The sequence below is a fragment of the Lygodium microphyllum genome, chromosome 12 (genome assembly GCF_053477565.2).
Source record: "Lygodium microphyllum isolate KBCC chromosome 12, Lygodium_microphyllum_v1.1.10, whole genome shotgun sequence".
In the NCBI taxonomy this organism is placed as follows: Eukaryota; Viridiplantae; Streptophyta; class Polypodiopsida; order Schizaeales; family Lygodiaceae; genus Lygodium; species Lygodium microphyllum.
The window spans coordinates 135148956-135165444 of NC_141146.1; the positions used below are offsets into that span (position 1 = coordinate 135148956).

Genomic DNA, 16489 nt, shown 5'->3' on the forward strand with positions numbered 1-16489 from the left:
ACGCAGTGATACACCATGGCTGGTCTGGACCTGGATTTTATAGACCAAACGGTGGCAGCGCTTGGTCCGGACTCTGATACCGAGGAAACCGACGATATGGTTCCGTGCAATGAAGAGATGCCCACTGCTCCTGACTTTCAGCCTGCAGGCAAACGCACCAAGCACACTTCGGAAGAGACAATGGATCATCAGGATCGTTCCTATGCTCAGGTTGCTTCGGATTCTGCCGACTCTCAGGAAGTTGACTGGGAGCATCTGGTAGAGTTTGCCAACACTCTACTTGGCGATTATGTTCAACATAATCAGGAAGTCTTTTCTGACTCTGCACCGGAAGATGTTTTGGAAGCCACTGTTGACCCCAAATCTGTCTTGCGCTCCTTTTCAGTATTCTATGATCGCGCCGTGATACTCTTCTTCACTGGTAGAATCCCCCAGCTTTCCCGTATTCGCCAGTGGCTGCACAGTCTGCTACAAGGGGAATGTGTTGAAGAGATTTTTGTGGGGCCCCGAGGCTTTTTTGAGGTGCTGTTAAAATCCGAGACGTACCGTGCTGCTCTCTTGTCTAAACTGCCTCTGTTTTTTGATCGCCGTTTGGTCCATGTTGTACCATGGCGCCCAATGGCAGATTTTCAACGCCTGCTGCAACGAGAGTGCCCTGTATGGGTTGAAGTGGAAAATTGCTCGGCTGTTTATTGGCCACTGTTGAAGGACACCATGGCTGCTGTGGGCACTGTTCTGGTCCCTCCAAGTTTAAGGGCCGTGAATCGTAACCGCTTGTGTATGTTATGGGACACTACTAGGAAAAGGCCTGCGTGGTTACGTCTCAATTGCTCCGGCATGCATCCTTTACGCTTTCGTTTGAAATGGGGCAATTTTGCAGGACATTGCTTTTCCTGTGGAAAATTAGGGCATTTCATGGCCGAATGCCCAGAGCAGCAACACACTTCAGATGCTGGGCATGTTCCGTTGCCCATGGAAGATATGGCATGTGATGTCCCGTTGCAGGATGCTATTCACCCACCTAAAGCGCTGGATAAAGGTAAACAACAGGTTTCGGGTTTGGATTCCCGTGGCACAGACTGGGTTGAAGTACGCACAAAAAAAGGTAATAGGGTGATTGCTGGCATGGAGAATTCTGTACCTTCTGCATCACAAGATTCCATGCGTACTTATATGTGCAGGAAATAAATGTTGCCTTCGGAGCACTCTGCTCCTGCTATGGTTTCCTCTACCCCCCGTCCTCAGCCCACTTGGAGAGTGTATTCGGATTGTCCAAAGGGTCCACCTGCTAAGCTAGCTTTTGATACCAGAGGCAATGTCATTACCCCGTGGGATCGTCGTTATCCCCGCTCCACTCCCAAGCTAGCAGATCTGTCGTCTATCTCCAAATCTGGTCCGCAGAACTCTTTTGCCGTGTTGGCTGATTTCTTGGATGAGGGAGTCCTGGACATTCTTGCAGAAAATGTCAAATCGAGGCAAGCTGTGCCTCGTACCTGATTTTCTTTTAAAAACACATGAAAATAGCCACGTGGAATGTGCGAGGAATCTGTTCTCGCCATAAGCAACAGGCCATGTGGACGGTATTGCATGAGAATCAGTGGGATGTCTTGTGTGCTGTTGAACACAAGAGTCACGGTGAAGTCGGAAAAGTTGTGGATTGCCATGGCTTTCGTCTGTTCTATGTTGGGACACAGGCCCTGCGTTATTCTGGTGTGCTCATGATTGTCCATGAAAAATATCAGCCTCTTCTTATTAAAAATGATGTGCATGGCCGCTTTGTGGTGATTGAAATTTTATTCGACGGAGAGATCTTATGGTTACTTGGCCTCTATGCTCCGAATGATCCTTTATCTCGCCGGGAGCTTTGGCATACTTTGCAGACTTCCTTGTCACTTGGCAGACGGGGCCTCTTCATGGGGGATTTCAATATGTGTGTTGATTCTTCGCAGTCCACATCGGAGCATTCGGTAATGGATGCGCCGGAAAGCCGCAGGTGGCATGAGGTGGCTCTTGCTGTTCTTAAGCAAGATCTCTGGTCCTGGCTGCACCCGTCTTCTACAGGGTTTACCTTCCATTCCGCTCAGTATGCAACAACATGGTCGCGGTTGGACCGCATATACATCATGCAGAATGATGATTTCCTCCCTGAGATGCTTGAAATGAAAGTGTTGCAGCAATATGCCTTGTCGGACCATTTTTCTCTGCAGCTTGAGATGCTCGCACAACCCATTGCACCTTTTAAGCAATTTCTGGAGAGGATCCCTTTGTGTTTTAACTCGTCTTATTTGAAGCATGCAATCTTTCAGGGTTATATGCAGCAATTGATTGATAGATTCTTAATGGACTTCTCCTCTCAGGGGCACTGCTTCGTTTGAACGATTGCTCTCTAATGTGCAGCGGGTTGCTCGGCAGTATGGAATCCATCATGCCTCTCTTTGTCGACAGCGTTGGCAAGCAGCGGAGGACTTGCTGGCTTTGGTTCGTTCTCTGCTGGTGGACACTCCAGATGACGCATTTCTACTATCACTGGCAATGCGTGTAGCTCATCTTATTCAATAGTTCCAGTTGAAATCGTATCAGCAGGCCAAATTGCAGCATCTGACGGAGACTTTGCAAGATAATGCGTGTCAGACTCATAAGTTCTTTCGAGCCCTCCATGCCTCTCCTGCTAGAGAGAATATGACTAGGCTCCTGGATGCAAAAGGCCACCTGGTCCTTGATCCGCAGATGATTGTGCATATGTGTAGGAATTATTTCATCGACCTTCTTGGTTCCACTTCTCCACTTTCAGCCCAAACTACTCAGGCCCGTTCAGTTTTTTATGACCTGGTCCGCAATCAGGTTCCGCAGGACATGCAAGCTACTATGGAGTCAGATATTTGTGAGGCGGAGGTTATGGAAGTTTTGTTACACTTGCCCAAGGACAAAAGTCCTGGCTGGGATGGTCTCACCAATGAGTTCTTTGAGGTTTTTGCTACCCAACTGGCGAAACCATTGACGGCCTTGTTTCAGCAGGTGTGGGAAACGGGGATTATGCCTTCCTCATGGAAAGACGGACTTATTAAACTGCTTCCAAAGGTTCCTTCGCCGTCTATGTTGAAACATTGGCGCCCAATTTCTTTAATGGGTTCTATGTATAAAATCTTTTCCAAAGTAATGGCGAATCGGCTCCACAAGCATCTCCCTGCCATTGTGCATCCTCTTCAATATGGTTTCATTAAGGGCCGAAACATTCTGCACAATGTATTAAATGCGCAACTGGCGATTGATTATGCAAGGCATTCTAATCAGGAGGTTGTACTGATTCAATTGGACCTGGAAAAGGTTTTCGACTATCTGGACTGGTCTTTTGCAGAGCTTATGTCTGCTATGGGCTTTGGTGATCGGATGTCTCGACTGATCTACATCATCAGTGCAGCGGCGTCTTCACGAGTCATGTTGAATGGAGGCGTTACCGAGCCATTTGTCCTTGCCCGCTCTGTCAGACAGGGGTGCCCTTTAAGCCCTCTCTTCTTTGCCCTTGCGACTCATCCAGTTTTTTCGATGTTATCTCATATGGCAGCTTCCACTCAGTTGGCTGGATTGTCGCTTCCTTCTGGACAGCATTTCATTAGTCAATCCTTGGCGGATGACAGCTTTATGATTCTGCGTGCGAATAAGGATAACCTTCGCAAAGCATTGGATGTTTGGGCTCTCTTTGGTCAGGCTTCTGGCCTTCGCATCAATGCATTGAAATCAGCCATTCTCAGCTGCACGGAGTCGGATTTGCAGTCATTGAACTGGTAGGGTATCGTTGTGCCTCGTGGCTCCATTGTCAGGCATCTTGGCTACCCCTTGGGTGTTGATGTTCCCCCAAAGCAGCTTCTACAGTGGATTTCTCAGAAACTGGCGACTAAGTTCCTGTATTGGAAGTCTCAGGCTTGGCCATTCCATGTTCGCCTCAAAGTAGCCCAGACAATTATGTTGCCGATGCTCACATATTTCTTGCCCTTGCTGCCCTGGACTACTACTACCCTCAATGCTCTTACTCAGTCTATTCGTTTTATGTTATGGAAGAAGGATTCCTTGCATGCAGGCATTTCCTGGATTTCTTGGTCGCATGCGTGCACCCCCAAACGCATGGGTGGAGGAGCTATTTTGGATGCCCAAACTCACATGCTGGCCCTCAGTTGGTCTCTTTTCCACGCCATGTGCTCAGATCATCATCCGTGGGTCGTTATAGCCCATTATTTCCTTGAGGAGCATGGGCTTCGGCATGGCAATACCCAAATCCAGAGTTCTTGGTGGCATGTTCTTAATGCCGATTCTCGGTTCTCTGGTTCCTCTTCATCACTGCTTGCCCATTTGGTATGTTCCTGGAAACTGGTCCTCCGGAAGGCTCAGTGGCATCTGGCGGAGGATCGCTTAGCTGCTAATTCTTTTCAATTGGAGTTGCTGGCAGTCTCGCGGTTACTTTCATGGGAAGGTAAACAAGAGCTTCGACCACAATTCAACCGTATGGCACGTTTGGGCTTAACTTCAGTCACGGATGCCACCCTTGCCAGTCGCAATGTGTTAATATCATTTCGTACAGCCAGGAGGATTTTTAGGATCCCTCGTGGATACAGGCATTTATGGGAATAGCTTTTGATGGTGCTCCAGAGCAGACATCCCTTTCCTGCCCTTGCTTCAGATCGTCCTTGGCAGGATTGGGACTTTGAAGGCCGGCTGAGTTTCGGGAAAGCTTCCGCTAACCAGGTCTATCATCTTCTGATTAAAGATCATCAATGGCTGGTTACTAAAGCTAATGCTCTATGGGGATTGCGTAAATCCCGGTCATGGTGGAGGGCAACTGTGATGGAAGGGTGGTTGAACAAGACACCCTTCAAATATAAGGTCTTTCTTTGGAGGGTGATGATTGGGGGTTTTCCGCTTGCTTCGGCTCTTTCCAAGCGACGAATATCCAACGGCAACTATTTCTTTTGCACCACCAGTGTTGAATCCGCCCGCCACCGATTTATTTCTTGCCCTATTGCTAAGAAAATATGGTCGTTCTTATCAGCCGTTTGGAGAGCGGTGGTTGGTTTCTCGCTAAGGCCCTTTGAGTGGGTCTTTGTGCAGCCCAAATACCCAACACCGGCACAGCCACATATGAAGCTCGTGTTTCACTTTCTTCGATATTGGGGCTGTTGGCATAACTGGACCATTCGGAATGCGTTTCTTTTTTATTCCGCCTGTAATGTTCAACGGCATATTGCTAGGCTTAAGGGTCTCTTGTATTGGCAGATAGATCTTCTTCAGCATTCTGACTTACTCTCCCGGGAGGACTTGCGTCCCTGGCATATGGCAATTTCATCTACATCTTTGCCATGACTTTGTAACTCTTAGTACTGGAACCTTTTTACATGATGGCTAGTGCCATCATGTACCTTGTAATCAAGTAAACTTGTATTTTTTTCGTAATTAATACAATTACCTTTTACGGAGAGAGAGAGAGAGAGAGAGAGAGAGAGAGAGAGAGAGAGAGAGAATGGCAGCGACGGACCATCGTCGGCTGCCTGAGCCCCCATCGCCTGAGCCACCGTTGTCTGCCTGAGCCCCCGTCGTCTGTGCCCCCGTCGCCTGAGCCCCTGAGCCCCCGTCGCCTGAGCCCCCGTTGTCTGTCTGAGCCCCCGTCGTCTGCGCCCCCGTCGCCTGAGCCCCCGTCGTCTGCCCGCGCTACGTCAATCGCCGTCGGCCTCTGCTCGTCTGCGTCCGTAGCCGTCTGCTCTACGTCTGCTGCCCGCGGGTGCCTGCCCTCTGCATCTTGCTGTGCCGCGACAGAGAAAGGGAGCCCTAACCTGGCAGCACGTGACTGCAACCCTGCACAGATCCGAGATCTGATCTGCTCCTGTACAGAGAGAGAGAGCGAGAGAGAGAGAGAGAGAGAAGAGAGAGAGAGAGAGAGAGAGCCCTCCGTTTGTGGTCGGCTGCTCTGCGTCAGCGTGGAAGCCTGTTGCAGCCGCGTTGAAGCCTCACTGTCCTGTTGCTGCAGCCGGGTGGTTCCCGGATTTTGCAGGTCTGCGGGACTTGCACAGAGAGAGAAAGAGAGAGAGTGAGGGAGCGAGCGAAAGCGAGAAGACAGCAGTATGGCTGGCCTGGATATGGATTTTCTCGACCGGACGGTGGCAGCCCTTGGCCCTGATTCCGATACAGAGGAGCCAGAGGATATGGTGCTATGCACGGAGGAGCCGCCTCCGGGTTCTGAACTGCCGCCTGCAGGCAAACGCTCCAAGCATACTTCAGACGAGCCAATGGGTCCTCAGGACCGTTCCTATGCGCAGGTTGCCTCTGAACCTGTGGATTCGCAGGAAATTGACTGGGAGCATCTGCTGGACTTTGCCAATACTCTGCTTGGCGATTATGTCCAGCATAATAATGAAACTTTCTCTGCTGCGGCTGCGGATGATGTGCTGGAAGCCACGGTGGACCCAAAATCAGTCTTGCGGTCCTTCTCGGTGTTTTATGACCGTGCAGTTATACTTTTTTTTACCGGCAGGATCCCAGTGCTCTCACATATTCGCCAGTGGATGCACCATTTATTGCAAGGGGAGTGTGTTGAGGAGATCTTCCTTGGACCTCGCGGCTTTTATGAGGTGCTGTTGAAATCGGAATCGCATCGAGCTGAGCTCCTGTCCAAGTTGCCACTATTCTTTGATCGCCGCTTGGTCCATGTGGTACCATGGCGCCCTATGGCTGACTTCCAGCGTCTGCTTCAACGAGAATGCCCGGTGTGGGTGGAAGTGGAAAATTGTCCAGCGGTATACTGGCCATTGTTGAAGGACGCGATGGCGGTTGCGGGCACAGTGCTGGTTCCCCCCAGCCTCAGGGCTATGAACCGAAACCGTTTATGCATGCTATGGGATACGGCCAGGAAAAGGCCTGCGTGGCTTCACCTCAATTGTTCTGGCATGCATCCTTTGCATTTTCGCCTGAAATGGGGCAATTTTGCCGGACACTGCTTTTCATGTGGTAAATTAGGGCATTTTGTGGCCGAATGCCCGGAACGGCAACCGTCTTCTGAGGAGGCACAGGTTGTGCAGCCCAAGGATGACATGGTGCTTGATGCCCCGACACAGGAGACCCTTCAGCCACCTCCTGTCATGGATAAAGGCAAACAACAGGTCCGGGGTTTGGATTCTCCTAGCACTGACTGGATTGAGGCACGACAAAAAAAAGGTAAAAAGTTGGACGCAGGCCTGGCAGATCCTAGGCCTAATGCTTCCCCAGATTCCGTGCGCACGTACACGCGCAGGAAAGACATGGTCACCTCACAGCAGGCTGCGCGTACTATGGCCCCGTCCGCCCCCCGTCATCCGTCTTCAAGGAAAGTCTATTCAGAGGGCCCCAAGGGCCCACCTGCTAAGCTGGCATTTGATGCAAAAGGTAATGTGATTACACCTTGGGATAGGCGTTATCCCCGCCCTACTCCCAAGGCAGTGGATTTCCCTTCTACCTCTAAAGCAGGTCGCCCGAATTCGTTTGCAGTATTGGCTGATTTTCTGGATGAGGGTGTCCTGGATGCCCTCGCGGAAAAGGTGCAATCGAGGCAACAGGCGCCTGGTTCCTGACTTCCTTTTTTGAAAATATATGAAGATTGCCACATGGAATGTGCGAGGCATTTGCTCTCGCCATAAGCAACATACCATGTGGTCTGTCTTGCATGAGAACCAGTGGGATGTATTGTGTGCAGTGGAGCACAAAAGTCACGGTGAGGCAGGAAAAGTTGTGGATTGCCATGGATTCCGTCTGTTTTATGCAGGGACACCTGCTAAGCACTATTCGGGCGTGTTGATGATTGTCCATGAGAAATACCAGCCTGTTCTTGTTAAAAATGATGTGCAGGGCCGCTTTCTGGTAATCGAAGTCTTATTTGAAGGAGAGATTTTATGGTTGCTGGGACTCTATGCTCCGAATGATCCCGCATCCCGACGGGATCTATGGTCGACTTTGCACGGCTCCATGGCACTTGGCCGCAGGGGGTTTTTGATGGGAGATTTCAATATGTGTGTTGACTCTTCTCAGTCCACCTCAGGGCATTCGGTAATGGATACGCCAGAAAGCCGGGTGTGGAACTCCTTTGCTTTGCACGTACTTAAGCAAGATCTTTGGTCGTGGCTTCACCCTTCTGTTTCAGGTTTTACTTTTCATTCCGCACAATATGCAACCACTTGGTCGCGGTTGGACAGAATGTATATCATGCAGGGGGATGATTTTCTTCCCGAGATGCTGGAGATGAAGGTCTTGCAGCAATATGCGTTGTCGGATCATTTCCCCCTCCAGCTTGAGATGCGGGCACAATCTATTGCACCTTTTATGTAGTTGCTGAATAAGCTCCCTTTACGCTTCAACTCCTCTTATTTAAAGCATCCAATTTTTCAGGGTTATATGCAGCAATTGATTGAGAGGTTCTTATTGGACTTCGCCTCTGAGGGCTTGGCTTCGTTTGCACGCCTGCTCTCTAATGTGCAGCGGGTTGCTCGGCAGTATGGGATTCATAATGCCTCTCTTTGTCGCCGACGTCGACATGCAGCAGAGGACTTATTGGCCTTGGTCCGTTCCTTGCTCCTGGACTCCCCAGATGATGATTTTTTGCTGTCCCCGGAGCGGCGTTTGGCCCATCTTATTCAAGTATTTAGCTTGAAATCTTATCAGCAGGCCAAGCTGCATAACTTGACTGACACATTGCAAGATAGTGCCTGCCAGTCTCATAAGTTCTTTCGCGCCTTGCATGCTTCTCCGGCTCGCGAAAATATGACTCGACTCCAGGATTCGGAAGGTCGCATGGTCACTGATCCGCAGACCATTATCAATATGTGCAGAAATTATTTTATGGATCTTTTTGGTTCTTCTTCCTTGCCGTCTAGCCAGGTTACGCATGCCCGCTCGGTCTTCTATCATCTGGTCCACCAGCAGGTTCCATTTGATATGCAAGCCACTTTGGAGGCGGATATTTGCGAAGAGGAGGTTATGGATGTTTTGTTGCACCTGCCTAAGGATAAAAGTCCTGGTTGGGATGGTCTCACTAATGAATTTTTTGAGCACTCGGCCACGCAGTTGGTAAAGCCATTGGTGGTCATGTTTCAGCAGGTTTGGGAAACAGGGGTCATGCCTTCTTCATGGAAAGAAGGCCTTATCAAACTGATTCCCAAGGTCCCTTCGCCGTCAAAGCTGCAACATTGGAGACCAATTTCGTTGATGGGCGCGATGTATAAAATCTTTTCCAAAGTGCTGGCAAATCGGCTTCACAAGCACCTTCCAGCTATTGTGCACCCTCTCCAATATGGTTTCATTAAGGGCCGCAACATTTTGCATAATATCTTAAATGTGCAAATGGCTATTGACTATGCGCGGCACTCCAATCAGCAAGTGGTCTTGATTCAATTGGACCTGGAAAAGGCGTTTGACTGTGTGGACTGGTCTTTCCTTGCAGATCTTATGTCTGCTATGGGCTTTGGTATCCGGATGTCCCGATTGATCTACACCATTAGTACTGAGGCTTCTTCAAGAGTTATGCTTAATGGTGGGGTTACAGAGCCATTTCTCCTTGCACGCTCGGTCAGACAGGGTTGCCCTTTGAGTCCTCTCTTCTTTGCCTTGGCGACTCACCCGGTCCTTTCAATGTTATCCTCCATGGCGGCTTCTGCCCAGCTGGCAGGGTTATCTCTTCCTTTGGGGCAGCACTTCATTAGCCAATCTTTGGCTGATGACTCCTTTATGATTTTGCAGGCGGACAGGGACAACATTCGCAAGGCATTAGATGTTTGGACGCTCTTTGGTCAAGCCTCTGGTCTTCGCATCAATGCCTTTAAGTCAGCCATTCTCAGTTGCACGGAGCCGGATTTACAGTCATTAGGCTGGCACGGCCAGGTGGTTTCCCGTGGCTCCATTGTCAGGCATCTTGGATACCCATTGGGGGTGGATGTACGGCCAAAGGACCTGCTGGAGTGGATTTCACAAAAACTGGCCGCGAAGTTTATGTATTGGAAGTCGCAAGCCTGGCCGTTCCATATCCGCCTCAAAGTGGCTCAAACAATTATGCTACCAATGCTGACGTATTTCCTGCCATTACTGCGATGGACGCCCCCTACTTTGAAGGCTCTCACTCATCCCATTCGTTTCATGCTATGGAAGAAATATTCACTGCAGGCAGGCATTTCCTGGATTTCATGGTCACATGCATGTACCCCTAAGCGCATGGGTGGTGGAGCTATTTTGGATGCAGAAACTCATATGCTGGCTCTTCGTTGGCCTCTTTTTCGTGCCATGTGTGTGGATCATCACCCGTGGACCATCATAGCCCGTTATTTTCTTGAGGACAGCGGGCTCCGCCAGGGTAACACACGGCTTCGGGCCTCATGGTGGCATGTCCTTAATGCTGACTCTCGATTTTCCAGTCCCTCTTCCTCTTTGTTACTGCACTTGGTCGGCTCTTGGAAAGTGGTGCTCCAAAAGGCCCGTTGGCATCCTGTAGGGGACCGCTTGCAGACTAATTCTTTTCAGCTGGAATTGTTGGCAGTATCCAGATTACTTTCATGGGAAGATAAACATCAGCTCAGACCAAGATTTAACCGCATGGCCCGTTTGGGTGTGACTTCGATTGCGGATGCTACCCTTGCTACTCGCAATGTCCTCGCATCGTTTCGGACTGCTAGGAGACTTTTCGGGATCCCGCGCGGATACCGTGATTTATGGGGGAAACTTTCGTCGGAACTTCAGGGTAGGCAACCCTTTCCTGCCCTGGCTATGGATCGCCCTTGGCAGGACTGGGACCTTGCAGGCCGGTTGAGTCTGGAAAAGGCCTCTACTAATCAGGTGTATCATCTTCTCATTAAAGATCACCAATGGCTGGGTGTGAAAGCTAATACTGTTTGGGGCCTGCGGAAATCACTGTCATGGTGGCAGGCAACGCTGATGGAGGGATGGCAGAATAAGGCACCTTTCAAATGCAAGGTCTTTCTGTGGCGGGTAATGATTGGTGGTCTTCCTCTTGCCTCGGCCCTTTCCAAGCGTCGAATCTCGAATGGCAATTGTTTCTTCTGCACCACTACGGCGGAATCGGCCCGACATCGTTTTCTTTCTTGCCCGCTTGCCAAGAATATCTGGTCTCTCTTGTCGCAAATCTAGCGCACAGTGGTGGGGTCCTCACTGACTCCTTTCGATTGGGTTTTTGTGCGCCCAAAGTATCCCACACCGCCACCGTTACATATGAAGATCTTATTTCACTTTTTCAGATACTGGGGATGCTGGCACATTTGGACCACCCGAAATGCTTTTCTCTTTGATTCGGCCTCTAATGTACCGCGATATATTGCAAGGCTTAAAGGGCTCTTGCATTGGCAGCTAGATCTCATCAGGCACTCTGACTTGCTCCCTCGGGAGGATTTGTATTCCTGGCATTTGGCAATTGCCTCTGGGTCCTTGCCATGATTGGTGTAACCTTTTTAGTATACTAGTCCGGGGATTTCCCACACGTTGGCCTACGGCCCTCGTGTCTCTTGTACTCGTGTAATCATGTAATCTTGTACTTTTTTTCGTAATTAATACGATTACCTTTTACGAAAAAGAGAGAGAGAGAGAGAGAGAGAGAGCGCTACGGGATTCGACTGTCGTGCTGTCTGTGGCCCTCCTGGTCATGTTCGTCCATTTCTGCAGAGGCGCCGTGCTGCTGTTAACCCTAATCTCGACGTTGTCAGAGAAACCGAGCGTCTCGCACCCGTGCCACAGTCTACCTCGCCTGAGTTCCCACAGGCCCCTCACCCCCCTCCCCCCCCCCCCCCCCCCCCCCCCCCCACACCCACCCACCCACCGCATGCAGCTCCATCCATCCCACCATCCCTTGATCCTCCTCCCCCCCATTGCCCCCCCTACCGAGCACCCCCCCTGATCCGCACCCAAGTCAGGTGAGCCCCCCCAGACCCACCCCCCATTTTCCCACAGGAGGTGATGAGCCACACACACCTACCTCCTCCGTGCACCAACAATCTTCCCCCTCCCACACAACCACCAGCTCATCCACCCCTGCCACCCGCTACACTTTCCCCAGACAGGCACAGCTATTGCCACAAGAGTTCTTCCGCAGTGGCCATGGTCCTACCTGCGAGTTGCAAAGCGCGGAGAGTTCCCACTACCTCTAGAGGTGGGGATCTTCGTGGTTTGTAAGTCAAGGAGGGGCAAGGTCCATCTACTAGCACCACCGGATGGACCAAACTACGCCTTTTTTCTCCAGTCCTCTCACTCAGGGGAGTGGATGACTACATAGATTGAGGAGTTGAAGAGTCAGGTGGCGGATCACATCTCCCAGTGGATGGGAGAGGAAGGATTAGCACTGTTTGCACAACAGTGGCCAGGTTGCATGACGGACATCAACTGGTGGGCTGGTGCCGAGGTCCCACACTTGAGCATTATCTTTCGAGCCCCTCCACAGTGGAGAGTTCCGAGGGACGTAATCGAGTGGCCCCCGGCACAGGTGGCCCGTTTCTACCAGTGTACAGAGTCGCGATTCTCAGCATGGCTGATAGATGCATTGATAGTATCACCTAGAGTGTCTATCACCCCTATGGTCCGGCCGAGGGCCACCATGGGGGACTGGAGTTCACCATCCAGACCGGCGGCAAAGCGCACTTGCATGCCTCATAGTATCTCTTCCTCATCAACAGCATCCACACCGAACAGATGCCTGTTCGGTTAGTCACAGATTTCCCCATGAGCATACATCTTGCATCCTGGAATGTGAATAGTCTCCACTACAGTGGGGCACGTGGTTCCAAGAAGTTGATTGTTTGGCAGGAGTTGCAGCCTGCCCTTGCCGGACGGATCGACATCCTGCTTCTGCAGGAACACAAGCTCACCCACACCCAGGCTCAGCGGGTTGGGAAGGTATTTCCGGGCAGCTCGCACACTTACTGGGAGCACGCCATAGGTGCCGACGGCAGGAGTGGAGGCGTATGCACCTCTATTGGCCTGAATCTCACCACCTGTGTACAAGACCACGGGACGATATTGGCAGGAAGGGTTCTATGGATCAGATTGGATATTGGGGACTCGTGTATTGGAGTCAATGTCTATGCCCCTATGGAGGTTAGGGCACACAACAGGTTCTGGGTGGAGATCACAGCTGGACTTCCAGAGGTGGACTCCTAGATTGTTGGAGGAGATTTCAAGAACTTGGAGGCCTTGCAAGACCAATAGGAGGGAAGAAAGAAAAAAAGTGAAGTGGGAATTTGTAACAACTGTGAAGCAATAGAAGGGGGCAATTTACATGCAAGTGCAAGTGGTGTTAGAACACTTGGGATTCTAGTTTTCATTCAGCTTGTTAGCTTGCTTACTCAATTTACTATAAAATACTAGATTTAGATGCATTTTTACGGTTTTTTAAAATTAAAGTTAGGGCAACGTATGATTCAGTCCCAAGGTGTGAATCATACTCCAATCATACTTTCATACCCGTCCGCATATGACATATGATTGCCATATGAAAAAACTATTATTGACACAATATTCTTTGTTGATTTGTAAAGGGTTCTTCCTATTCCTTCCCTGATCAATTCAACCAACAGTCTTCAAATCATGAGTCTGACCAAAGTATTTCATTGTGGGAGTAATGTTCAAATTAGAAGGTGTGGAAAACCAATGGGGCTTGGACCAATGGATCAATTTTCTATTTGAAACCAATGTTGTCTTTTCTCATAACTAAACACTGAAATGCTTCTAAGTGTCACTTGGTAGAATTGACTCTGATAGATGTCCTCCTTGAAATGCATATGCAGGTTCTAAGGCAAAGGATCTTGATAAAGTTTCAGTGATTGGAGTTTTGCCACAACCAATAGCCGACCATGAAAGGTACATTCAAGTAAGGTTGTGTTAAATCTTCTGAATAAATATTCCGAGTCTAAGAAACATGCCTATTGATATTGTAGGAAGCAGACTAAGACTTCTACAATGTCCAGAAGGTAGCAATTGGCTGAGGAAACAAACTGGCAGTTGCTTGATATTGGTCTGACATTTGAGTAAAGGCAGTGCATTCATTCATTAAAGTTGAGCTTAGATATCGCTGTTCTTCATAGCTCACTTATTGAGGCACACCTCTGTGATGCATGGAAAACCTGCAAATCAATGATGGAGAGGAAATTTGCGCGGCAATTGTTCTCAGAAATGTTGAGTGGCTTGTATTCTCTAATTTTGCAGGGTGGTCTCAAATTGATGAAATCATTGCAGCACTTTTTTATATTAAAATGTTGTAATATTCAGGATACGGGGCATGTATTACTTTCTTAATGAGTTCAATGATGTCAGCTAGTAGTGGAAAACTGCAGACACTTTAACTGATCTTCTTTAGAACCTTGTCATAGGGTTCTGATCTCTTATAGAAATGGATTGTCCATCCTATGGGAAGTTCAAACAAGTGAAGCTCTGGTGGTGTTTGGAGATGCACGTTTCCAACTGGAGGAAATTCAACAACAGAGGGAAAACTTGGAAACCATGCAGGGCAGTTTGCTGAGAGATATTGTTTCAAAGAGAAACCAAGAGAATACTAAGGAGATGGAATGTGTTTGCTGGGCATGCCCTAAGGGTAGCATTTTTGCAGCTGGCTATAATAATGGGGATATTTGGCTTTGGAACATTCCAAAAACCTTCAAAGCAAAAGCTTCACTAGTTCCTGGAGAAAACTTATATGAGCCCTTAAGTAGGATTGAATGTGGAACTATGGTTCCAATACTTCTCATGAGATGGTGGGGTGATCCTAAACAAGAGAAAGAAGGTTACATTTGTGCACTTGGAGGCAAAGAGAAAGGTGCTTATGACGTGCTCAAGGTACCTCTTCAATTTCTGTTATACATATGTTCAATTAGCAATGTGATTGAAGATGCTTTGAATGTTATTGTTGTCTTTCTATAAGCTCTCTAATTTGTAAGACCTGCCTGTTTAGAACTGACCTCAGGCCTCAGCAACTGTTGTTCTAGCACTCCCCTCCTTCCTACTGCCGTTCTTTTTTCCAAAGAAAAGAAAACTCTATATTAATGAATACCTCAGAAAATGAACCCGAGATAAACATACAATAAGAACCCTGTATGGGACTTCAAAAAGAAACCATCCAAACAGAAAAGGAAGTCTAACACAAGGGCTAAGTAAAAAGTCCCTCTGGTGGTCTCATATGCCATACCATGTGTGACTCTAAATTGTCTACTATCTTTTTTCTGGTGGCCAGAAGTGGACATCAGCAGTTAACTCTTCCCTTCCCAGGAGTAGACCTAGCTTGTTTTCATATGGCAAGAAACCCATTTCATAAGGTTAGGAAACTCATTTCATATCCAAGCATTTCATAAACATATGAGACACCTATTTTTAAACTTTCGGAAAAAGCCCTAAACTAAAAACTTTTAACTGTCTTCAAATGTTTGTAACAACAGGTATCATAGATTCATTGGACATGCTAACATGGATATTGACAGTAATTGCAGGAATCTTGTTTGAGTTGTTGTCCATGATGCATGTACATATCGGTGGCTTCTTCTCTTGTTAAAGTTAGTGTTAGTCATGGAAAATGGACCATGATGCATGTAACTATTGATGATATGTGAAGGTTTGTTTGCATTGTGTAAATTTATGAATTGCGATCAAACTGTATTTGCAATGTTACACGGGTCATATTCTATATGTCATAAAGTGTCATAATTTTTTCTAATCTTGGATGAAACTCATTTCTAATGTTTTACGAAACTCGTATGAACCTATGAAACCCGTTTCATACCTCCCGTTTCAGAAGCCCCTGGCAACTATGCTTGCTTTGCAATATCACAGCTGCTTTAGCTATTCAAAAAATAGTCAAGAACCTATGAATTTACTATTTTCATTGAAAGATGTGGCCTGCTGTTGATACCTTCATGTACAACTTATAGTAACGAAATGCTAATATACCCATGCCATGGCTTCAAGCTGTAAACCTTCATGTAAGCACATTTATTAGAAGTCAGTTTGTAGCTCATAGTATTATGGAATACATCAAAACATGAAGGTAGGATAGATGTTTATAACTGATAAACAGGTGAGGGCAGAAAAGAAATATCAACCACTTGTCAAGATTTCAGAATGTATGACATGCAGGTAATCTCCTTAAAGGATGCATGTTCCTCAAAAAATAAATGCCATCTGGAGCTCCAGCCACCAAAATATCTTGCAGATTGCTTTCCTCTGAAGCAGTCAGAAGGATCTCCCATTCTTGTTGCCCTGCAATCTGAAGGTAAATTCTGGGCTTACGATACCAATCCAGGATATGATTTGCTGAGTCGCCCAGTAGAGGAACATTTGCTGTTACCTACTCCAGTTGACCTTTGGTTTCTAGAGTCAAAAGTGACAACTTCCAAATTGATTGCAATCAAGAGAAGTGGGACTGTAACCGATCATTTGCTTCAGGTTCTTTCAAGCTGTATTTCATGCAAATTTCTTGAAAATTTGCATCCTTAGATTCCTC

At 48.1% G+C, this 16489-nt stretch overlaps 1 protein-coding gene across 4 annotated transcripts in view; it reads left to right on the forward strand.

The window, feature by feature from the left end:
- LOC148028309 (uncharacterized) overlaps window positions 1-16489 on the forward strand; it is a 185535-nt gene that overhangs the window by 118948 nt on the left and 50098 nt on the right. For 3 of the 4 annotated variants that reach the window (XM_087690114.1, XM_087690115.1, XM_087690117.1), the window contains 4 exons: window positions 13788-13860; window positions 13938-13970; window positions 14370-14832; window positions 16123-16431. In XM_087690114.1, the coding sequence (XP_087546240.1) occupies window positions 13788-13860; window positions 13938-13970; window positions 14370-14832; window positions 16123-16431 (878 nt within the window). The remainder of the gene's footprint in view (window positions 1-13787; window positions 13861-13937; window positions 13971-14369; window positions 14833-16122; window positions 16432-16489) is intronic. The other variant, XM_087690116.1, reaches the window with a different exon arrangement.